This window comes from Xenopus tropicalis, chromosome 4, assembly GCF_000004195.4.
Source record: "Xenopus tropicalis strain Nigerian chromosome 4, UCB_Xtro_10.0, whole genome shotgun sequence".
Taxonomy (NCBI): domain Eukaryota; kingdom Metazoa; phylum Chordata; class Amphibia; order Anura; family Pipidae; genus Xenopus; species Xenopus tropicalis.
In genome coordinates, this window is record NC_030680.2 from 132391321 (window position 1) to 132417440 (window position 26120).

The 26120-nt window shown below is 42.0% G+C and overlaps 1 protein-coding gene across 2 annotated transcripts in view; it reads right to left on the reverse strand.

Annotated features, from left to right (window-relative positions):
• Positions 1–26120, reverse strand: part of fgd5 (FYVE, RhoGEF and PH domain containing 5) — a 108578-nt gene that overhangs the window by 66032 nt on the left and 16426 nt on the right. For both annotated transcript variants that reach the window (XM_002938237.5, XM_031901163.1), the window contains exon 3: positions 8554–8683. In XM_002938237.5, the coding sequence (XP_002938283.3) occupies positions 8554–8683 (130 nt within the window). The remainder of the gene's footprint in view (positions 1–8553; positions 8684–26120) is intronic.

The window sequence follows — 26120 nt, forward strand, 5'->3', positions numbered from 1 at the left end:
CTGACAGCGATACAGTATATTGGATTATTTGGAACTACAGGGAGAGTGATATTGAGTTATATGGGTGAATAGGAGGAGCTTTATTGGGTTATAAATATCAGTAAGAAGATGGAGCAATTGAAAGAGCAATGGGTTACATTATGCTATATGGAAAATTCATAGTGGATAGACTGTATGAAATGGAGATACAGAAGCAAGGGTCATAAATTCCAAATAAAAGGAAGACCATCTACCATAAATTCCATAATAAGCAAGTAATTACATTTTTAAAAAATGAATTCCTTTTTCTCTGTAATAATAAAACAGTACCTGTACTTGATCCCAACTAAGATATAATTACCCCTTATTGGGGCAGAACAGCCCTATTGGGTTTATTTAATGGTTAAATGATTCCCTTTTCTCTGTAATAATAAAACAGTACCTGTACTTGATCCCAACTAAGATATAATTACCCCTTATTGGAGGCAAAACAGCCCTATTGGGTTTATTTAATGGTTAAATGATTCCCTTTTCTCTGTAATAATAAAACAGTACCTGTACTTGATCCCAACTAAGATATAATTACCCCTTATTGGGGGCAGAACAGCCCTATTGGGTTTATTTCATGGTTAAATGATTCCCTTTTCTCTGTAATAATAAAACAGTACCTGTACTTGATCCCAACTAAGATATAATTACCCCTTATTGGGGGCAGAACAGTCCTATTGGGTTTATTTAATGGTTAAATGATTCCCTTTTCTCTGTAATAATAAAACAGTACCTGTACTTGATCCCAACTAAGATATAATTACCCCTTATTGGGGGCAGAACAGCCCTATTGGGTTTATTTAATGGTTAAATGATTCCCTTTTCTCTGTAATAATAAAACAGTACCTGTACTTGATCCCAACTAAGATATAATTACCCCTTATTGGGGGCAGAACAGCCCTATTGGGTTTATTTCATGGTTAAATGATTCCCTTTTCTCTGTAATAATAAAACAGTACCTGTACTTGATCCCAACTAAGATATAATTACCCCTTATTGGGGGCAGAACAGTCCTATTGGGTTTATTTCATGGTTAAATGATTCCCTTTTCTCTGTACCTGTACTTGATTCCAAGTTATATATAATTATATATAATTAATCCTTATTGGAGGCAAAACAATCCTATTGGGTTTATTTAATGTTTAAATGATTATTTAGTAGACTTAAGGTATGGAGATCCAGAAAGATCCCTTATTTGGAAAACTGCTGGATAACAGGTCCTATACTTGTATAATAAATGGAGTAACAAAAGCCATAGGGGGTAACACATTTTGGAGGAAACACTATACCAGGGATCCCCAAACCAGCAACCCAGGGGGCAATATAACCAGCCAATATGAAGCAAGACAATATGAAGCAAAGGAAGATCTATTATATACTGTACACTGGTTCATATCAAGTTATATGGAGGAGTGTGATAGCATCTATTAGGAGATTAAAAGCACCCAACAGTGGGTGATACTGGGGAATCCTGTATAGGGTGCAATATAAGAAGCTATACTGGTCATTCTGAAAAAATAGTTAAGGGTTTGGAAATGGGAGGGCCATGGCCCCCCAACCCCAAATTTTACCCCCAGTTCTGTTTTAATGCAGACTGCATCCAGTTAAACTAAAGGGGGCCATACACATAGCAATTTCAATCTTTCATGCGACCAATGGAGGTAGAAACAATAGAAATTCTACCTCCTTCTGCCGATTCAGCCCTGAAAGTAGATTTTGCTTGCGTGCCTTCAATGGCGCCCGATCAAAATCTTTTAACCTGGCCGATCGACGAGTCGAACAATACCCGCAGCCTTCTCGCCTCGTCGAGCCGCCATAGACCCACCAAATATCGTCTCTCAGCCCCCCAAAGTGGAATTGCCTTCTGCAGCCATTTTGTTTGGCCAGTGCAAACTTACAGGGGAGTAATACAAACCATCTACTTCTTTAACTTATAAAGAAACACCAACACTAAATACTCTATATGCCTGTAGTGACAGGCCAAGTTGTACTAGTGCCCACATCCTAAAATACAGCCATTCTGCCCCCTGTGTTGCTGGTTGATCACAAGTCCCCCTCACCCCCGCACTATACCGTTTATTGCTCACAAGCCCCCCTGTGACGCCACTGCTGCTACCCGCACTGGTGGCTGCCTTGCTCATGGCGAGTTACACTGTAACTTATCTGACCTCCAAGTTGCCCCTTTCAGTGTCATTGTACCCTAGGCAGCTGCCTACTTTGCCTACGCCTAGTTCTGGCACTGTCTGCCTGCAGTTCTAAAGCTGCCAATACATGCCCAGACATGGTTGGGCAGTTTGGCTGCTTTCCACAATCCTGCCTGGTCATCTGGGCATCAGGTCAGGGGTTTGTTTTGACAGCCCATCCTCTGATTCTTTCACATAATGAAATGTGCCCACTAGCAGCTTACACAGATACAGTGCCTAGGCAGGGGTCATTATTTAACCTCCTTCTCATTGCGGTTTTATCTTCGTTTATCTTTGGGTATTTACAAACATTTATATTAGAATTGACGCCCGGACGGGGTAAAAACATGTTTGTTAGATTCCGCCCATTGTCTGTGTTTTGACTGCGCTATTTACAACCCTCCATGAATCTGAGGCCAGGGCATTGTACGATGTGTGAGCCGGCAAAGGAGGGAGAAGGCAGAGCACGGAGGATATTTCTGTTTATCACACCAAGTCAGGAGGGGTGTGGATTCAACCAAAATGTTATAATTAGAACCTGAATTAACCCCTACACTGCTAGATAGAGACTTTCTAGGAGATTTATTGATCAACTAAATAGTTTTTGATAATTTTTTTTTATTACAATTGTTAGTGAGGTGACCATACGAGTGGATCATTTGCTGGGCTGACCCAGCCATAGGCCGATTTTCCATAAGGCTAGGGGAGGCTAAGCCTCCCCAAACCTGCTTGGCACATTAAAAAAAACGAAACAAAAAAAAAAAAACCCTTACTCCGTTTCTGCACTGTCCTGGAAAGCTGTTCTTGCAAGCCCGTTTTGCTGTGCTCCGATTGGATCTTTCTTCTTGTGGATTCTCCAATCAGAGCACAGCTTTCTTGACAGACAGTAAAATTGACCAATCAGAGCACAGATGCACACAGGGATCGGGAGATTTTGCAAAAAGAATCTGCAGAAGAATCTGCAGCTGTAACTTTACCTAAGAACCAACTCTCAACTTTTGCTGCAGATTTCATCCCACAGGTACTATACACAGGTACTATACCCAGGTACTATACACAGGCACTATACACAGGCACTATACACAGGCACTATACCCAGGCACTATACCCAGGTACTATACACAGGTACTATACCCAGGTACTATACACAGGTACTATACACAGGTACTATACAGTTCTAAAGAATCACTAGCTGACATTAAATTGTTTTTTGCCTGACCTGACATCTATAATAATTTATAATCTATCCCCTACCCTAACAGATGGAGGGTAAGTTTACTCTTTCCCTCTGAAAAAGCTCATTGTGTGTTTGTATATTTGTTATTGTTTTTTGCACTTACTATTTTTTTTTTTTGTCATTGTTTTGTTCATTTATAGTAAGTTACAGTGGGGCCAATGTTGTGTATCAGTGCCAGTGTTATAGTGCCAGGGCCTGAATATCTGCCCTCAGTACCCACTGCTTCTCACTGTATATAATGTGCTGGGTTTGTAAATACGGACTGCGTCTCACTGTATATAATGGGGAGTCAGTACCCACTGCCTTTCTTGCTATAAAACTAACATAAACACATCTAAAGGGGTGGTTTACTTTTAAGTTAACCTTTAGTATGTTATGAAATGGCCTATTCCTAGCAACTTTGCAATTGGTCTTCCTAATTAATTTTTTTGAATAATTTACCTCTGTTCTGCCTCTTTACAGATTTCAAATGGGGGCCAAAAATATTGCTCTGTGAGGCTACAATTTTATTATTATTATAATTTTGTATTACTTATTTTTCCAAGTAGACTCCTTAACTATTCATATTCCCATCTCTTGTTTAAACCACTACCTGGTTGCTAGGGTAAATAAGACCTTAGCAACCAGATAGCTGCTGAAATACCAAATGGAGAGCTGCTGAACAAAAAGCTAAATAACTGAAAAACCATTAAAAATAAAAGTGAATTCGAATGCGAACTAGCCCTTGAAGCTAACTGATCACAAACACAAATGTTTGCAGATCCCCTCACAGAAGTGCGCGTATGAATACTTTTACATCCTAAACATTTTAGGGTAAAAAAAAGCACCCCCCGCACTTTTGTACAGTATCCCTGGAAGTCAGTGGGAACGGCAAGAGGTTGTTGGGAGGTTAATTTTTGACACCAGCAGCGAATCCACTAAGTCTCACATTAGCTGTAGGTCAGTCTGTGTATGGGCCATCTTTAGCCTCCCCAAACAAAAAAGTCACCCTCCGCCTATGGACCCAGCACATGACTTTGGCTGATACCATTGTTTATCCCCCAGGGGGTGGTCTATGCAGACTGGTTAGATAGGATAGCATCAACCAGCCAAAGGGACCCTCACCTGATATTATTTCTAACTTGCCCGATAGATATTTCCCTGATTTATTGCTGTTGAAGTGTTGCACAATATAGTGTGTCTTTTTTTGTATATTTTGCCTTCCAATGGGACTCTTTAAGTCCAAGGAAAATGCTCTCTTTGTTTTACCCTAAAATGGATATTGCTCTCCCCAAAAAGCTGCCCCCCTAACACAATAACAAAAGAAACAAATGCATCTCAAGTGGCCACAAAGCCACACAGTGTTCTACAATCTTATCCTCTCCTGTTTTGATTTAAACTCTCTTGGGCCTATATTCCTACTTCTTTGTCGACCGAAGAAGAAACTAGGAGCCCTTGTATTCAGTAAGGGTCAGCTGTAGGTCCTACGTGTGGCAGCAGGGTTATTAATGAGCAGAATGGGCAGAAAACACACCATTCTTCCCCAGGACCCTACTAAACAATTGTAATTGCTAAAAAAAAACCTGTGGGCTAAGACCCCTGACATAGCAGATTGCTGACCAAGGCAAGTGTTAAACTGGGTCTCATTATTTAGCGCTGTCCTGGCTTGTGGATGACCATGAGGAACAATACAAGTTGCCCCAGGCATTAATCAATCTGATATGTCAGATGTTCTGTACATACATGGCTTTCTAGGTGTCCTGATGCTGCTAGGGCCTATGGAAGCAGCCCTTCTGTAATATATAGAAACTGGAAGGAAATAGCTGAGTATACTCCCATGAGCAGGGATACATATCTCTCCAGGGGTACATATTTCTCTTCCCCTATTTAACCCTGCTTGGGATATCCAGGCCTCTGCATTTTCCTGAACTACTATTCCCAGCATTCCCTGGCAGCCTTTGGATCACAGTGTGTGCAGTAAATTTCACAAATTAAACATGGCTTAGTGGACATTTAGTTTAGCAGTAGTGCTGAACAGGTCAAAAGTTTTTCCACCCGTACTGAACCCAGCTCAGATTCTTCCTCTGCTTTTTGACACACACACGACTTCCCTCTAATGACTTATATATTAGCGGGATCAGCCACATTAGAGAGGGGTCAGCAATATTACATTACCAAATGTGAGGGAAGTCTGACCTGCCCAAACCCGAACCTGGGGCTTACCTTCTTGGCCCAGCCCAACCCACATGTAGACCTGTCGGCTGTGGTGTAACTACAATATAGCAGACCCCGCAGTAGCGGTGGAACCTAGGGGACAGGGGGGCTGGTATGTACTGTAGTCCTCCATCCCCAGCCTCCTTCCTACTTTAAACTTCACTGTCCGCTGCAATCTAGGAGAGGGGGGCTGGGGTGAGCAGCTGTGGGTGTGTGTGTGGGGGGGGGGGGGGAGTGACCTCTGGAGGCACCGTACTTGCTGGGCCCCTCTGATGATTAGGCCCAACATATTCTATTTACGCCACTGCTGCAGGGCCCAAGGGTTTCAGGTCAACCTGCTTTTCACTAGTAAGCAGTACAGCAGCTCCAACACATATTACCATAATAAGTTCAAATATAATCATAAATAAGATACTCTGCACAGAATAACCCAAACCCCACTCATTTTAGTGAACATGAAAATTTACCCTAATTACCCACAGAGTTCTGACATTATTTGGGGGGAAATAGTTCAGGCTTCAGTTAATGCAAGATTACAGATAAATGGGTATTATAGTCACCTTATGGTCCTAGTAATATCCAAGACAGCAAATATTCTTTCCATGCCCTCAGGCACAATTGCACAATTACACCCATTGCACAATTACACCCCCCCCCTCCCAAGGAAGACCAGTCCCTGAGTTTGGGAACTTTTGTTTTAAGGACTACCTGTAAATACCCCTCTTAGTATTGTTATCATTACGTTCATTCAGTTTTTGTGGCCCTTCCATACGTTACTTTGCAGCTGCTTAGATCAGTGAGTCTCCTGATAGAGTAGAAATATGTACTGGAGCTTCCAACCTGATATAAATAACCTTCTCCGGCAAACGTAGAACCATCAAATATTAACCTGCAGGGTAACTGTTCCTACAAAGAGCCCTTGGAGTGCTGACTCTGTAGCTAATGTAATAACACTGTGACAGACTGGTGAAGGATGGGCCCCTGCACCTCTCTATAACTAGCAGATGAGAAAGAACATCTATTATTCATGGAGGCAAACAGAGGGACTGCTGGACACCCAGCCCTCCCCTTCCGAACCAGGGAGAGGCAACCATGTCTACCCTGCACCCCGAGAGGGTTCTGCAAAGTAAAAGGTTCAATAAAAGATGATTGATAGATATTGATATTTGATAAAATCACAAAGAGTGTGTGAAATGCACAGGCCTGGGTGAAAGTGGTTAACCGTTTCTGTATTTTTACGCCGGAACTGCTTCATTGTTGATGAGTTTAAAGTAGAACTAAAGCCTCACAATTTGTTTTTTAAGATTTGCCACTATTACATTGGCCCAACATAACTGAGAAACGTGAACACTTTCCTGTGCCCCTATATTGCAGCAAAATATGCATCTTGTTGTTGCTATCTGGGCCTGGCGACTGCTGTTCCCTTGCTGGAATGAGTGAACGGGTACATGGTCACCAATCTGTTTATCTCTCTTTATTAATCAATGCACTAAAGCAGCACCGTAAGATTTTCACACTTCTCAATGATATGGTTTGGAAAGGCACCTGGAAGCCAGTGTAATGCTGGTAAATCATAAGGGATGCTTTAGTCCTCCTTGAAAGTAATAAGTGAATCCAACTATCCAATGCAATAAAAAAAAAGCACAAAAAATGTATTAAATGCCAAAGAGAGTGATGGGAGGAGTTCCCTTTAATAAGAGTTTCTTTGTTTGTTCTCGTTAGTGATGGAGGAAGCAGGATTTGAAGGGGGAGGCTGGCCGGGCAGCACAGCTGGTACAGAAGGCAATGGAGAGTGGTGGGGAGGTGGAGGCCTGGATATAGCAAGAGGAAAAAGCAGGCAGGACAGGGCAGAGAGGGGTTATGGCTCAATTTGTTGTCTGACTCAGTGCTGTCCAACTACTTTTACTTGGGGAGGAGGGGGGGGGGTCAAATGTCTATAATTCTCATATTTCAGATACCCACAGGCCAGACCTAGTATGGGGGCTACATCTTTCCCCCAAGCCTGCTGATGCACAGACCTATTCTAGTCAGTCCCTCACCCTGTAACTGACCTCTGCTGCTTACACCTCCCAATGACCATACTGACAATCTGCCCAAACATTCACTGGCAAAAGATACAGCCACTTGAACCTACTGTAAGTGCCCTAGTTCTAGATTTGGTATAGTCAATCTCCCCTTCTAATTGCTCTCCAACTCCCTACATCCCCTGTTTCTTAAACTCACCCCATCTTCAGGGTTAACAGATGTCATTCTTTGTCTCACAGAGTCCTCTTATGTTCCAATTGCAGTTGCAACCCCCACACCTTTTGCCATTGACCCATCTTGTACATTGCTGATCTCGTATCAATCATCTTGTCAACTCTATTGGCTTTTGTAAAACTAAACTTCCCATTCTAACTGTACATTAACTAGTTCCCAGTCCAAGCATACAGCCACGTATTCAGTAGTGTGGGCAATAAATCCTTTATTTTTATAGGGCATAAGGGGCATTTGCCCTGGGTCCCCAGCCACACAACTTTAAGGAGCATAGATGAAAGTACAAAGATCATATTAAATTTAGTAGCTATTGTGATTTTAAGCCTATGGCTGTCATTGGGATCTGAGAGTAGTTCAACAGCTTGTGGTCTAACGGACTGGATATCGCCAATTTATGTATAGCCCAAACCCCAGAGATGGGCCACAGGATCACTGCATTGCCAGAGCCCCTGAAGAATGGAATAGCAGCTCGACTAGCACACAACAATGGACCTGCTGCTTATTCACTGCTGTTTCCTTAATATGTAATGCAGTAGGGTCAAATTGCCCTTGAATTGAAGTAAAGAAAGTAGCACTTCTTGCAGAATTTATTGGGGGGGAATGGACTCAAATGCACGGAGAGTAAAAGCCAGTCATATGCATTACTTATCTCATTACCTTCTGAACCACTCCAGACTCCCCTAGACAATTCCCCTCCTCTTCAGAGCTCTTTGGTTCTTCATCAGAAGTAATGTCTTCCTCCATGCTGCCAAGGATGGGGCAGACTTTGTATGGCTCGGTGTACGCACTAGAAACAGAAAAAAGGCACTTTCAGAGGGAGCCACAAACTAGCACAACATTACTCATCTTCAGTGTTGTTACCATTCATATGTTTGTCCTCAGCTAGAGAGGGAAAAGGAAGGCTTTATTAGAACAATCGATAACATGACTGGTACCTGCAGGAAACAACGGAATTCATATCACTCCTGCATTCTCGCTTTCCTAAAGGACAAATATATTTTTGTAGAAATATGGTTTATATTCCCTTTTGTATATCAAGATGGTAAACTATGAGGATGCAGCTCAACATGTGCGCACAATAATGGTGATTTAATCTAAACACTTATCTCTCAGTGCAACCCTGTCTTTATGATTAATACCCACTTGGAGGCCTATTTATCAAAATTCGTATTTGTGTAATTTTCGTATTTTTTTTCTGCTTCGAATAACCTCAAATTTTTTAAAATGCGAGCCTTATTTATTAAAAAATCTGAATAAAAAAAAAAACACAACGGAATGAAACCATAGGAAAAACACTGAATGCCTTGAATTCATAATTTGCTTATCATAATTAATGAATCAACAAGCTAAAAAGACATTTGAAAAACTTGAATTGAATAAATAGTTTTAATTTTTTTAAGTTTTTTTCTGCTTATTAAACATGGACCGCTTAATAAATATGGAACATTTGGGGTTTCTAAACCTTAATTTGAATTCATGATTTTTTAGGCCAGAAACATTCAAATCATGGAAAAAAATGTTTATTTATTGATAAATAACCCCCTCATATGCTAACACAGGTTACATTTGCTCCATTTTAGCATTAAAGCTAATTGCTAATTGGCTGTAAAACTGCCCAGTGTTTTTGAATAAGTCCCACTGGTGTAATGTACTTTACAAACTATGGGCCACAGAGCAGTTGGGGTAGCCTGATGATATAATTTTGGCACAATGACCTTCCTAGATACTCCTGAAACCCAATTTAGGATGAGATTTGGGGTGAACCCTTATTTGCTGACCTTTATAATCTTGTAGCTATGGCCGAATTTCCTTTACAATAATATTCTCAGATATCTGTAACCTCGTTTTACCCTAACCAATTGTTGGACCCCAAAATGGGGGCTTGCAAGGAAAAAGTCTGAATAACCTACAGGTATGTAATATTAATGCCAATGGCTATCAGAAGACAAAAGCAATATATCCTGTACTCTATGGTTTAAGAAAGGGTATTTTTAGGGTTATATTTATCATTTTTCTTTACAGTAACCAAAAATCGAACAGAATACGGAACAATGACAAATAAAAGGCACGGCACACTCCTCAGACACACAGCTAAGACAAGTTAAACATCCAGTCCAATTCCCCCTGGGACAAGACAAAGGCAGATGGAAGGATGAATACACAGTGTAAGACAAAGAGAGGTTCATCTCAAGGAGAAATAATCAGTGTTGGGGGGGGGGCTGAATATTTCAAAGGGAGGAAAAAGAAACGGGATGCAGCAAAAGAAGAGAAGACAAGAGCTAAATCACTTAAGTGCCCTCTACCCAGGCATCAAGGGCAGTAGAAAGTTGGGAGTTAAAGACATACCTGATAGAGAGCAGGCCTTTAGTGACCCAGTAACACTGATTAAAGCTAGATACACACTGGCTGATCTAAAGGCCAAACAAACAAACCACTGGATAATTTTGGTGCACCTCAATTGTTAGTAATGGCACAGATCCTTCTTTTGACATTTGTGTCACAAAAGGATTATAACTGGCCAATGGCTGGCTACTAGTGATAATTAAATAACTGACCCCCCAGTCTACACAAGTATGGATACCAACCATACTTGTTTAGACTGGGGGGACAGGGTGCACTTCTGCTTTGGTTGGGTTGTCAGACTTTTTTGGTTTAAAACCCTCTTGGTGGTCCAGGGCCCCTTATCTCATAACAAGAGTACAGATATAGAAACATTTTACTTTTTCACTCCAAATTTCACATTTATTAAGCATCAAACTAGATTTGCTGGTGTATCTAGCAGAGCAAATAGATATTTATCGCAATTCTTACCCTAACTGGCCTTCAGTCTGAGTTTCCCAAGCCACTGCTCCATGGCCTCCCATGGTCTAGTTTAGACTAAGGCTGGGATCAGGTAAGGTGAAATTTCATGTGGTCGAGGCAGAACAAAGCAAGATCAGGGTGCAAAGAGTAGAAACTGCATTCCAGTTTGGGCTGGGAAATTATTTGCTAGCCCCCACTGTCTATGCAGTCTTAAGCTGACCATACACTATAAGATCCACTTGTTTGATGAGGCTGCCAAACGAGTGAGTCTTTCACCTGATATGCCCACATGTGTTGGGTGATATTGGGCTAATCTGATCATTTGACCAATGAGCCATCCACATCTGGCCGGGTAGGCTCATCAGAGGGCCCTATACAAAGGCAGATTAGCTAACAAATCAGTCTGAATGGCCCAAATTGGCAGCTTAAATCTGCCCAAGTATGGCCACCTTTACTGATAAACCAGTAGCAAGACAAACACATATTATCCACATTTCTTCTGCTGATGTGACTAGACTTAGCACTGTTGGGACTCCTTAGCACTGATAAAGCCCTAGGCATAAGAACAGTCTGCTTCCCCAAAGACCATATTATTGACATAGGTTTAAAGCTAGACATGGCAGGTTCCTAGGTAAGGCAGCACCCATATGGTTGGTGTATGATGACTGATTCATAACATGTCATATTATTACTAAGTTAAAATTCCAAGGCATATTTCAGCAAGACAGGTTATTCACATGTTCACGAGAAAAAAACAGTGGCAGGAATTAGCATTGTGCCAGAGCATGACAAATGAGGCTGAGATTCTGGCGGCCAATTAGAGGGATTGTGTGAAACATGCATTCAAAAGAGGCCAATTTTTATACATGCATCCAGTGTGTACTTTGGCTCAGAGACCAAAAAAGGTTTCACTTTCCATATGATGCTCATCTTTTACGTGAAGATATTTGATACACGGACTTCATTCAGACATGCAAGAAAGATTTGCGGCAAGAGCCCCTGGTGCACTGGGAACAGTTGCAGCTGCTTCATGCCGTGACACAATTAAACCGGCAGGTCCTTTCAAAACAGTGCCACACACATCCCACCCATACAAGGGTAGATAATAATTTTGTAGGGATGTTGCTGTCTGTCATCCAAGTAATTACTATAAATAGTAATGATTCACAGAAGGCATTCACGCGGTGTGAGAATATTGCTGCCGTGGGTTGCAATCCATAATTCTATTACCGAGCGATAGAAAATATTGCTTCCCCGGGGCCTAGACTCATTTAGAACAGGAGTTTTGAAAAGATTAAAACAAGGTAGGTGTGTGTGTCTTGCTTTATGGGTGGGGGGGTTGATTGTTGGTATATTGAATGGCTTGTCCTGAGATGTGTCTGTGTCATGAGATGCCAACTGATATATATCTTTCATATTCCTTTATTAGATGAGAAGTACAGGTTCCATGTCTAGAGGGATAACTCCGATTTCTGTATTTGGACACAGCTTCTTGTCACTCTATTGAGATGAAATGAGTTTTCTGATGTTGGGAGGTTCATGTTTCAGATGACATTGGGAAAAGATGGACAGCGAGTGGGATGTTTTGCTAGGAATGCACAAGAATTCCCCCACTATTTAGCCTCATTTTACTTTTTTCTGGGGACCAGAAAAAAATGGTGCAAAATCTTGGATAATGTAAAATCAGGGAAGTTTATTATGTGTTATATATTAGTTGGACCACAAAACAATGCTGTAAAATGCAGGAAAACTTAAAAACAGGGGATGTAAAATTGAGGTTTTACTGCAGTTTTTTTGGGATGCACCGAACCAACTTTTTTGGGTTAGGCCGAACCTACAAACCCACACAGAAGGATTCGGCTGAATTCTGAACCAAATCCTAATTAACATGTGTTAAAAATGTATTTCACCTGACAATTTAACCCTTTCCGGACCACGGATCCGTCTGAAACTGAATCCTTAAAAAAAAGCCCAGATTCGGCCGACTCCCAAACCGAAGCGAGGATTCGGTGCATCCCTAATCTATCCCTAAGGCTGTAGGCAGGGCTGCTTTAAGGTGCCAACGGGCCCTGGGCAAAATTCACTGGTGGCCCCCATTGCCCCAATAAATTTGTGATAGAATATCTCTTAAGCACATGAAGTTCAATACAATAAGGCAGACAGTGAGGGACTGGTCTGAGCTTACTGAAGTAGACATGATCCCCAGGTGTGCTACTATGGGCCAACATCCCTGGGAGCAGAAAAATAACAAAATTGTGATGCCACAGGAAATAAGGCAGCAAAATCACAATAACCATACTATATAGCTCCAGTTGATTAAATGAGGGACCTGCCATCTCTACCAGGTGCTTATGTAAAAGTTATTCCAGATGAAAAGTGTGCTAGAGGGCCCCCTATCTTGGTAAGCACAGGGCAAATTCCTCTTTTGCCCATTTATTAAAATAGCCCTGGCTGTAAGTACCTATCTAGACCAAGACTATACTCATTTAGATATCAACTGGACAAGCATAAAATACTATTGGCCAAGAACCATATTGGTTAGAAGCCAACTGATTTGCAGAGGTCCCCATACAACCAGACTAAATTATTGGCTCAGCCTGATTTAGTTTACCAATTAGACGAACAAATTAGGAAAAGCCTGTTTGTTTATCAACCTGCCAGAACAAGCAGAGATTTCATGGCTAGCTGAAACCATTATTATACGGACAGAGCCAGAAGTGAGTCCAACAAAGAGAAATGAATTGGCTGAATCCAAACCTTCCTTTTTTACTTTTATTGACACCTGGCATGTGCCTTATGGCTTGTGCTACATGTCAGAATGGATGCGCATCATTACTACATTATTATTCTCTCGTTGTGGTCTCGATTACTACCACCCTTGTGCTGTATATTTGTGGCTATACACCTGAGCATAGCATTAAACGTTGTTTGTCCTTGCTGGAACAGGGCTAGAATCAATCTATAGCCAAACAGTGCGTTACAATGGTTACAGAGCAAGAACCAACCCACTGGAATATTCATGGAGGTATAACCAACCCAGTGAAATATTTATGGAGGTCAAACCAACTCATAGCTAATCAGAGCAGCAGAATGTTTACACATGAGGAATCAAGCATTAGGACTTTCACAGTCTTAAGCAGTGATACCCAAGCAGTGGTTTTTGAATTCCTGACTTGGTGGCAAACTTTGGTTGAATACAAACAAGATTTACTACCAAATAAAGCCTCCTGTAAGCTTATAGTGTGCATAGAGGCTGCCTAATAGCCAATCTTAGCCCTTATTTGGCTCCTCCATGAACTTTTATGGTGCTTGTGTTGCTCTTCAAGTCTTGTTACATTTGACTGTGGCTCACAAGAAAGAAAGGTTGGGGAACCCTGGTCTAAAGCATTAACTGGTGGCTGTGGTAGGCATAGAGACAAAAGGTGAGTGCAACACAAAACACTGTTCAATTTGTATGCTCTATACATTAAGCTGTGCTCTTCTTCTGCAAATGATTATACAGATTACTGATACCCCTGTCAAGTGGCCCAATATTTAAATGGCCCTTGCACTCCCCTCTATGCTGATGCTTAGTGTCTGGCCATTCAGCACCTTGGACAGCAAAATGTTTGGGAAAATACACAAAGAAGAAACAATCCCAGCTACTGAAGATGCAGTAATACAGGTGTGGGTGGGTGAGAGGCATGTCCCTGGTACCTGTGCCAGGGCTATGAGGAAGTACATGCATTAGTAATGCCTGGGTTGATGTTTATATGTCTATTGAAACAGTGACTTGTGCTGGGGCCCAGGGTAGAGTTTGGCAGACACATATAAAGGGCACAGCTAGAGGACACCTGTGAATAATTATACCCAGACTCGATCATATGTTTGCCCAGTTGGCATTATACCATAGCCCCCTCAGACCTGTGCTTAAGCGCAGCCAGGCTCTCCTGTGCCAGGGTGTTGTCTTGGGCTGGGTTTATATGCAGTCTTTTAAAATGCTGTCCATGATGGCTAGGGCAGTGCCAGTGTTATACCCCCATTAGTAACAGGGATTAGTAACACATACAAAAATGCGATTTTTGCTTGAAAGTCCAAAGTGAATACATGCTTTATGATGCATTGAGCATTTTGAATACTAGCGTATCACGAGTACCTAAGTAGGAGGTAAGTAGTCTCATCTCTGCACATTGGATAGAGGTGGGTAATGCCCAGGTATTACAAAAAAAGAAGGAGAAGGTGAAGGGTTATGTTCTCTTTCCTGTATACAGATGATACCTGCTCATATGTTTGTACATAAGAAGAATATGGGGCTTTAGATGGATATGAGGTAGGTGCTATGTATGTCTGTGTAATACAAGAAAATAAGTGCTTTTATATCTGTGAAGTCTGAGGTGAAAAGCATATATACCAGGATATGTACATTGGAAGAAATGAAATGTCTGTGTGTATATATATATATGAATAGGGGACTGGTCTTGAGTCAGTAAGATGAGCTAACTGTATGCTTAGAGCAGTCATTGGGTTAATGCCCATTAACCAAGTGAAATGCTAAGTAAAACTCAAAGCCAGCAACAAAGTTTCAGCCAATAATACACTAAAGGGAAATTGGAGCCGAGAGCCAGAGATCTCTACAGACAGTTTAATCCCTGGCTAATTCTCTTGCTTGTACTAATGATACGGATGAGTGAGAGCAGATTGTAGCTTCAGGGCTGGAGGGAGCTTGGCAATTACTGAGAGAGCCAGTTAGCGCACAATGCCTGGCAATTACTACAGTGAGCCTGCACGTGAGCCAGGAGCCACGGAAAACGAGTGCACAAACCTGGCAATCACATAAATAGACAGAAAGGGCCCAGTGATCACTGATCACTGAGATAGCCAACATGATCCTAGTAATCATTGAAACAGGTATGAACTCAACAATCACACAAACTTGGTTATCACTTGTCAATCATTTGTAATCATTCTGATAGGCATAGCCACACAAGTCTAGTGATCACTGACTAGATTGAGCATGCACAAAAGCAGTAACTACTGGAAACCAGCATACAAGCCTGGCAATCACAGAGATAACTAGAAAGAGTACAGTAATTAGCCAACACAAACCAATGAGATAGGTACAGTGCGACGTCAGTTATCACCAAATTGGCCAACTCAGGAATCCCTGTGATAGGCAGCACAATCCCCATGGGAAAGAGGCCAGCAAACCGTAAGATAACCAACATAAACCAAGTAATCAGTGAGAAACAATTGCAGTGAGACAGAAACCTTGAGCCCAGCAATCACTGAGACAGACATCTTCAGCCCAATAATCAATGTGATAGGCAGCATGGTGGTACAGGGCTTAGTATTACTACCGATAACTAGGTCCTGGGGTTCATTAGCAGTGAGGAGTGTGTCTGTTTTTCCAGTGTTTGCCCAGTGTTTGCATGGATTTCCATGGGTAGCACGTAGCAATTACTAAAAGAGCCCAAATTAGGTCTTTCCTATATTATATAAAGCAAATGATGTCCAGCAATACTACATGGAAAGGAAAAAAGGAGATATATAATGTCATATCTGCTGCTATCATAACTACTTCTGTAGGTGACATTAAATCTGTGCAGACAGAGTAACTCTTCTAATATATTCTCTTCTTTTTCACCTTCACTTTGTCCTTTTGTGTTACCCATCTCCATAAATCATTTTGCCCCGGGCAGCTCATTCCCCTGTCTGTATATACTACTATACTTACTGGTATAAAACAGCAAATGCTGATGGCAAAAGGTATCCATTGCATTCAGGGGCCATAGGATTAATTACAATTTTAGGGCAGTTAAAAACCAGAACTGTTTCAGATGAGTTGGGGGGGGGGGGGGGGGAGAAACGCTCTCATTGTGTAAGGCAGATTCCAGTACTCGCAAGTTTTATTTAATTAGGTCTGTAATTTCCAATGTAGATTGATCCTACTGTATAATTTTTAGAGATGCCAGTATCCATTGCCCCCCCTGCATAATTTTCTAGAAATGCCAGTACACACTGCACTCACTCTATAACGTTCTAGGAATGCCAGTACCCATTTCCCTCATGGTATAATGTTCTGGGATTGCCAGTACCCACTGCATTCACTCTATAACATTCTAGGAATGCCAGTACCCATTTCCCTCATGGTATAATGTTCTGGGAATGCCAGTACCCACTGCACTCACTCTATAACATTCTAGGAATGCCAGTACCCATTTCCCTCATGGTATAATGTTCTGGGAATGCCAGTACCCACTGCACTCACTCTATAACGTTCTAGGAATGCCAGTACCCATTTCCCTCATGGTATAATGTTCTGGGAATGCCAGTACCCACTGCACTCACTCTATAATGTTATAGGAATGCCAGTACCCATTTCCCTCATGGTATAATGTTCTGGGAATGCCAGTACCCACTGCACTCACTCTATAACGTTCTAGGAATTCCAGTACCCATTTCCATCATGGTATAATGTTCTGGGAATGCCAGTACCCACTGCACTCACTCTATAACATTCTAGGAATGCCAGTACCCATTTCCCTCATGGTATAATGTTCTGGGAATGCCAGTACCCACTGCACTCACTCCATAACATTCTGGGAATGCCAGTACCCATTTCCCTCATGGTATAATGTTCTGGGAATGCCAGTACCCACTGCACTCACTCCATAACATTCTGGGAATGCCAGTACCCATTTCCCTCATGGTATAATGTTCTGGGAATGCCAGTACCCACTGCACTCACTCTATAACATTCTGGGAATGCCAGTACCCACTGCACTCACTCTATAACATTCTGGGAATGCCAGTACCAATTTCCCTCATGGTATAATGTTCTGGGAATGCCAGTACCCACTGCACTCACTCTATAACGTTCTAGGAATGCCAGTACCCATTTCCCTCATGGTATAATGTTCTGGGAATGCCAGTACCCACTGCACTCACTCTATAACGTTCTAGAAATGCCAGTACCCATTTCCCTCATGGTATAATGTTCTGGGAATGCCAGTACCCACTGCACTCACTCTATAACATTCTAGGAATGCCAGTACCCATTTCCCTCATGGTATAATGTTCTGGGAATGCCAGTACCCACTGCACTCACTCTATAACATTCTAGGAATTCCAGTACCCATTTCCCTCATGGTATAATGTTCTGGGAATGCCAGTACCCACTGCACTCACTCTATAACATTCTAGGAATGCCAGTACCCATTTCCCTCATGGTATAATGTTCTGGGAATGCCAGTACCCACTGCACTCACTCCATAACATTCTGGGAATGCCAGTACCCATTTCCCTCATGGTATAATGTTCTGGGAATGCCAGTACCCACTGCACTCACTCTATAACGTTCTAGGAATTCCAGTACCCATTTCCCTCATGGTATAATGTTCTGGGAATGCCAGTACCCACTGCACTCACTCTATAACATTCTAGGAATGCCAGTACCCATTTCCCTCATGGTATAATGTTCTGGGAATGCCAGTACCCACTGCACTCACTCCATAACATTCTGGGAATGCCAGTACCCATTTCCCTCATGGTATAATGTTCTGGGAATGCCAGTACACACTGCACTCACTCCATAACATTCTGGGAATGCCAGTACCCATTTCCCTCATGGTATAATGTTCTGGGAATGCCAGTACCCACTGCACTCACTCTATAACGTTCTAGGAATTCCAGTACCCATTTCCCTCATGGTATAATGTTCTGGGAATGCCAGTACCCACTGCACTCACTCTATAACGTTCTAGGAATTCCAGTACCCATTTCCCTCATGGTATAATGTTCTGGGAATGCCAGTACCCACTGCACTCACTCTATAACATTCTAGGAATGCCAGTACCCATTTCCCTCATGGTATAATGTTCTGGGAATGCCAGTACCCACTGCACTAACTCTATAACATTCTAGGAATGCCAGTACCCATTTCCCTCATGGTATAATGTTCTGGGAATGCCAGTACCCACTGCACTCACTCTATAACATTCTAGGAATGCCAGTACCCATTTCCCTCATGGTATAATGTTCTGGGAATGCCAGTACCCACTGCACTAACTCTATAACATTCTAGGAATGCCAGTACCCATTTCCCTCATGGTATAATGTTCTGGGAATGCCAGTACCCACTGCACTCACTCTATAACATTCTAGGAATGCCAGTACCCATTTCCCTCATGGTATAATGTTCTGGAGATGCCAGTACCCACTGCACTCACTCTATAACATTCTAGGAATGCCAGTACCCATTTCCCTCATGGTATAATGTTCTGGGAATGCCAGTACCCACTGCACTCACTCTATAACATTCTAGGAATGCCAGTACCCATTTCCCTCATGGTATAATGTTCTGGGAATGCCAGTACCCACTGCACTCACTCCATAACATTCTGGGAATGCCAGTACCAATTTCCCTCATGGTATAATGTTCTGGAGATGCCAGTACCCATTACTCCCATTGTAAAATGTTCTGGAGATGCCAGTTTCCACTGCCTTTATTGTATAATGTTCTGGGGATGCCAGTAACCATTACCCTCACTATATAATAATCAGGGGTTGCTAGTACCATTGTTCCTACTGTATGATGTACTGGGGTTGTCAGTGTAATGAAAGGGTTGTCATTGTAATGTACAATTATACACATAACCAATATCCATTGCTTTGACTAGTTGAATTGTACAGTGAGAGCATTGTTTCAAGTGTGCACTGTTAAAAAGCCATTTGCGAGTGATTTTCTGGTACAAGTCTATTGTGTCTGATGACCCAACCACCTATGAATACCCTGGAATTACCAGCACATTTAGGGTGTTTAGGCCGGAGGTAGCTCAAGGGTTTCCCATTATCAATATGCATACTTGTGCCCAATTTATCCAAACAGACTAGGGAGATGCAATTGCAGAGCTGGGCCAAGTTGTACTGCAAATACTACTTGGCCCAACACTGCTACAGGGGGTGTATTAACTTTAAACAACCCCCTTCCTGCTCTTGATCCCTGTCTGTCCCTCCCCTCCAACCACTGTAGCCAGGGGTGCGATGAGAGATAATTAGCCAGAACCAGAAATCCCACCGCACTTCTCACTGCTCCTCTAATAGCCACACAGCCTATCCCCAGGAGTAGGCAGAAGAGGTCTGCACATTACACATATATGCAGCATGCAAAATACTCAACAAATAATATATTTTATAATACACAAGAACCATGAATATCCTGTAAATTATGTCCCTATAAACAATGCTTAGTGATGTTATCAGCTATAATCGGTGCTTAGTGATGTCATTTGTGTCACATGGCTCACTGGCACTTGGTATAATATAGATATTATAAAATATGAGGATATTCAAAATCATGACCTGTATGAAAGCCTTTAACCTCATGCCTTTCTATGGTCATATAACTTTTACAATTGGGGGTATTGTATTCCCTATATAACGGTTCCTGTCCTGACCCCAAAGTCTTATCCATTCCCCCAGTTTACCTACATGCCCACGCTTCCTAGAAGAAAGAATCAGGAGTCTATGCTCACCGTAGATCTCCTGCACAGACAAGGGCACACATATCCCAAATACAACCATTCCAGTTAATTATAACTGCTATTCCTTAATGCTAATGATACCTCCTTACCCCTTCCTTATAGGTTTACTTCTTCCTTATAGAAAGAACACACACAGTGTTAAGCTTATTCTGCAATAATTCTCAGATATCAAGGACGTTCCCTCTATAATTAAAAAAAGTGTCAGAGAGCCATCTTGCAAATGCAAAGTCATCAGGAACCCAAACCTCTCGTTCACCTTCACAGAGCGAGTGGGACACGCGCTACTGGCATCATAATAGGAACATCAAGATACAAGACTTTATCTTGTAGAATCCCCAAAGAATTCCCATCACATAGTGTCACAATGCAATTATTTGTCATGTAGTGTCAAGGTACATTCACTGTTACATTCTGCTACACTCACAGTGTTTCCACTTACTCCAGTAAGTAAAGTATTAACAGCCTATATCTCCCTTAAAGACATCTTTAGCACAGTCTCAAGATACAACTCCCTAAAACTCACACACATTTCTGTATTTTTTAAAGATAAAAAACCTGCCATATATATATATATATACCCTTAGCACCTTACAATTGCATGGAAAAATCTGCATCAATGGGCCATCACATTTTAACTTCCCCTAGCCCCAGTAGCCCGGAGCAACCTCTCATGAGATAGCTTTTATTAATATTTGCAGTTAAATAGCAATATCTCATTTTATAATAATGTTTACTGAACCAGGGCAAATGCGCTTACATTACAACTTACCAGAAGTTTGATGTGTTCTGCATCACATGTCTAACATGGCCACTTAATGATCCTTTATATGACATGGAATTCCAAATTCATTTTCTGCAGGGGTCACATGTTCCATGGTGCCTGCCTATACTTTAAATTTCTTGAGAACATCAGTTCTGTATGCTGAAAGGTGTAGGGCATGTGCACCTGGACCTCCAAGTGCTTTTTGGTGAGTTCCACCTAACCTTACATCTCTTCTCTTTGACTTTAGTCCATCTTTCGGATTATTTATCCAAACCTTCATATCTAAATAATATACAGAGGTAAATTTTGCCTTCTCCTGGCACAGAGACAAACAGCGTCAGGGCTGGAGTAAGAAAGGACTTCTTTCTGGAAGGCTGGATCCATATTCCACGGGGAGTTTACATAAGTCATGGATGTCAAACCAGCAGGCTGGAATGAAAATTCAACTGTAGCTGGATGGTTGCAGGTTGGACATCTCATATAACAAATAAAAAGCAAGGCCCCTGTGGTGTTGGGGACCCATACTACTACTGAGAGTTGTAGCTCACTTACAGCATGGACAGTCATGATTTCAGTAGTTGAGTGCCTAACCTTTCTGTTCTGTATTGCCCTGGGCCCCCTCTTTTATGACTTGACCTTGCATGGACATAGTAGAGACTAACTACCTCATTCATTTTTAGTAACCCCTTGATTGCCTGCACTGGTCACTTCTGAACTTCTGGCTCTGAAAGTGTTACTAGTAATCAGTGTCCTTGTTAGCGCACACGCCTTTCCCACCGCGCCGGAGCTCCTTGTGCAGCATTTCCTGTAAACAGGGAACGCTTTCCTCCCCAGAGATAACCTGGCAATGAACTGCAGGAGACTGACGTGGGGCGGGAGGCACACCCAGGGCCACTCTAAGCCAAGGCCGCCACACTATGCCGTCTTAAAGGAAAACTTTACCCCCAGAATGAATACAACAGATAGTTTATATTCTGTTAAGTGACCTATTAAAGAATATCCCCAAACTAAAATATATAGATATCAATATTTCCCTTTTACATTTTTCCCCTTGATCCACCATTTAGTGATGGGCTGGGTGCTCCCTCAGAGATCAGCTGACAGGAAATAATGCAGCTCTAACTGTAACAGGAAGTAGTGTGGGAGCAAAAGGCAGAACTCTGTCCATTAATTGGCTGATGGGGCCTAGCATGTATGTGTGCCTTGGCTTGTTTGTGTGCACTGTGAATTCTATGATCTCAGGAGGCAGCCCTTAATTCTTAAAACAGCAACCCCTCCAGTCCTGGAACAAAAAGCACCATCTACAAAGTGCAGGCCAGGGGGTATAAAACAGGCACAAACTGCTATGTTTTTTGCACTTTGTGCTCTGCACTTTTCTGTCTCTCCAAATGAAGCACAGAGAACTGAGTGTGTGCCATGAATACAGCCCTGCCTGCATTGTTCATACAGAAAGTGTAGGGGAAGGCATGTAGACATTACCCTGCCCCCTACCCATCCCTTACCTTGTGTGCCAGTTATGTAATGCCGTCAGGCGCAGGCTGCAAGGGTGCTCTGTACTTACTACCTTCCCACAGAATCCACAGTAGCCTCATGAAAATACTGGAATGGGTAATTTCCCATGGTCCTCTACTACACTTGTGCATTCAAAGCTAGATGGTGATACATTTAAATGAAAATAAATATTTTGCTCTTATTTTTTCATTCTGACCAATCCATAGCATACATATAAAAATGTTTGATGTTTTGATTGTAAGTTCTTCAACCTACATTAACATTATTAGACTGCTCTAATAATCTGATTCAGACATAGAGCTGAGATTTAGAATGCCTAACTGCCAAACCACTAAAGCATTTTAATATAACACTGTCCAACTAAAGGACTTAAGGGTAGAGGCACGTGAAGTGGATCGGACCATCCATTTGTCTCCATGGGTGTTTTGAAAGGGTCAGGTTGTCCAGAGCTACACAGAGCAGATATTTGGGTGGAAATTCATACTATTGCGCTTCTACGCCGCTATCCACTCCATTTAGCGCCATCAGCCCAACGCCATTATCCCCTGGCCTAAGGGCCATATGTGGACCTCCAAATGTTTTATAGGCCCAGGTATAGCCAAGATCTTCCTACATCTGTTTGAATTACTATTACAGCTTTGCTTTATAATAAACCAGCCCCCAAACTTGTTAATTAGCTCTTAACTGACCCATGGCATGGACAGAACTACTATAGTAAATAAGGTTTTTAAAAAATGGAGAATTAGGCCAAAAAGAATGGAGTAGTCACATGTCATTTATGGACTACAGAATTAAAGGGTGGATTTACAACCGGCAAGGGCAGCTGTGGTCTCGTAATATTGCTACAGTCATTGCGCAACAAAATGCCTTGTTGGCTTTACAGGCCATTTAAGCGTTACTGCTCTTTAACAGAGTGCTTTGAGTATATCCAGATCAATAAGTATCAATATTATTGATATCTAAGCATAACCAGATTATTAGGCACATGCTACAGCGTATCTTATTGCACTCAGTGGGGCCTTTTTGCCTTTAGTGCAACTCGTGTAATGACGTTGTAACCAAAAGGGGTTAATTAACATAGGAATGCACATCAATGCAATCAGAAACACAAAGTTCCAAGCCAGCATTACAATCCTCGTCCAAAACGGAAGCCAGAAGAACATGAGCTTGCGAGGGCCATAAACAGGCCATTATTTAGCAGGGAGCGTGTTCAGCATGGCATTAGTCAGAGCATTCAGCATGACTTCATCCATCACTGTGTGCCCCGACACCCAGGCTCAGCATCTACAGAAATGTGCCAGTGACTAGAAGGGACCTTTCCCTTGCACTACTGCTGGGCATGCCAACTCAGGCTTATCCAACTGCTGGGGACTACATCTCCCAGAATTCTAAGCCAGATAATATCTGAAGTAAGATCTTACACAAAAACTGTTTCAAACAAAACCATAAAATGAAATTAATTATTTTACACTGCCATTCTGATTCTGCTTTATCATAGATACATAACCTCAGGCCCTCCAGATGAGGTACTCCCAGCATCCCTGACAGTCAGGGCTGTAGTGGGGTTCTGGAGGTTGTAGTTTAACGCTAACTATTTTACAAAGGGATTGGAACAAACCAAAGTCTGGCTACTGAGAAGTAAAAATGAAACTAAAATTACATGGTGTAGAATAGTGATCTCCAACCAGTGGCTCATGTCACTCACCAACCCCTTGGATGTTGCTCCCAGTGGCCTCAAAGCATGTGCTTAGTTTTGAATTACTGACTTGGAGGCAAGTTTTGGTTGCATAAAAACCGATTTACTGCCAAACAGAGCCTTATATAGGAGGGATACCAAATAGCCAATCACAGCCCTTATTTGGCACCCCCAGGAACTTTTTTCATGCTTCTGTTGCTACAGTTTTTCCAATTGAATGTGTCTTGCGTATATAAGTTTGGGGGCCCCTGGTGTAGAAGGTGCATTGCATGCACAACATTTTGGGGGGTACCAGCTCCCTTGCTTAGGTGAACCCTACACTTTCTGCACATTGTAAAACAGAGTTTTACATATTACTTTGTTGGAGTGGACTTTGGACCCAAGAGGTCTTTAACATGGAAGCAGATGGATGTTTTCAACGGTAATATTGTAGCATGACTCTGCTCTACTCTTTGATGGCTATACCATGTGCTGTGGGCTTGACAACTGAAAATGGTGTCATAAGTCAGCATTTCTTAAAGGAATAATGTCATGGAAAAACATATTCTTTTTGAAAAAGCAGCAGTTAATAGAGCTCCTTCAGCAGAATCCTGCAATTGCATCCATTTTTAAAAAGAGCAAACAGATTTTTTTTAATATTTAATTTTGAAATGTGACATGGGGCTAGCCATATTCTTAGTTTCCCACATGCCCTCAGCCATGTGACTTTATATGTGGCTCTAATAAACTTCAGTCACACTTTACTGCTGCGCTGCAAGTTGGAGTGATATCACTCCCCCTTTCCACCCCAGCAGCCGATCAACAGAACAATGGGAAGGGAGCAAGATAACAGCTCCCTCACACCTGTATTGCTAAAAATGCTCCCATGCCCCACCTAGTGGTAGATATGAGGATAGCACTCAATAGTAAAAATCCAAGTCCGGCTCAGCCAAGTCATGACTCCTCCAGTTACACTGAGTAGGAGAAATAATAGCTTATTATAAAGCAGTTCTAATGTGTAGCGCTGGCTCCTTCTGAAAGCTCAGACTCAGGCACAATGCAGTGAGATGGCGCCTACACACCAATATTACAACTAAAAATTAAGTCAGCAAATTGGCATCACAACCCAAATTTTGGATTAGAATTATCTCTGCAGCTTGTTTTAATAATTACATTGTCTGTTTGTGTATCATGGGCACCCACCTTAAACAGCATGGGAACCTGACCCATTTTAGTGCCCTGACTCATAGCTTTAGAATCCCTGATATAGATAAGATCTTAATTAAAGCACTAAATGACCCAACACCCAAGCCATCCTTATTGGCTTTTTTGGAAAGCTGAAGTCAAAAGATACAGCGCTTCTTAACTACATTGTCCCATTCATTAACTCTAATTGATCTATTAAGACAGCATGAATTGCCGCCTGTCATTTGCAGCAGTCATGTAGGAACTTCTCTTTGTAACCTACTGGGACTGATAAAGCGTCGCTCCTGGTTTAAACGCTCGGCCGTAAATAACTTTGCTGAGCAATCAAAAACATCAGATGATTTCCCCGCACCCTGGAGGCAGAAAGACAAAAGAGATGTCGCTTTGCTGGGTAAGGAAGCCATTAGGCAGCCATTTTTTTCTTGTTTGAAATATAGCAAAGCATGCAATGGCCAGGAGTGGGGCTACACAGCACCAACCATTCCTTTAGTCCTCTGGGACACTTGCAGATGTAGTTCCAAAGCAACTAGCCACACACTTTATATCCCACTGACTAAAAACAATAGGGTCAGGCAGAGTTCCTATATGGTGTAGCTGTCCTTCCCTTACTGCTACCTTTTCAAGTTTTACCGAATAATTAGGAATAAAGGGTTTTTATGTGCACAGGAGGGAATGCAGTATTTCTTCCAGCTTCAGGTGCCTAAGCAAAAATTCCAGGGGGTGTAGCAAACACATATAAGGGGTT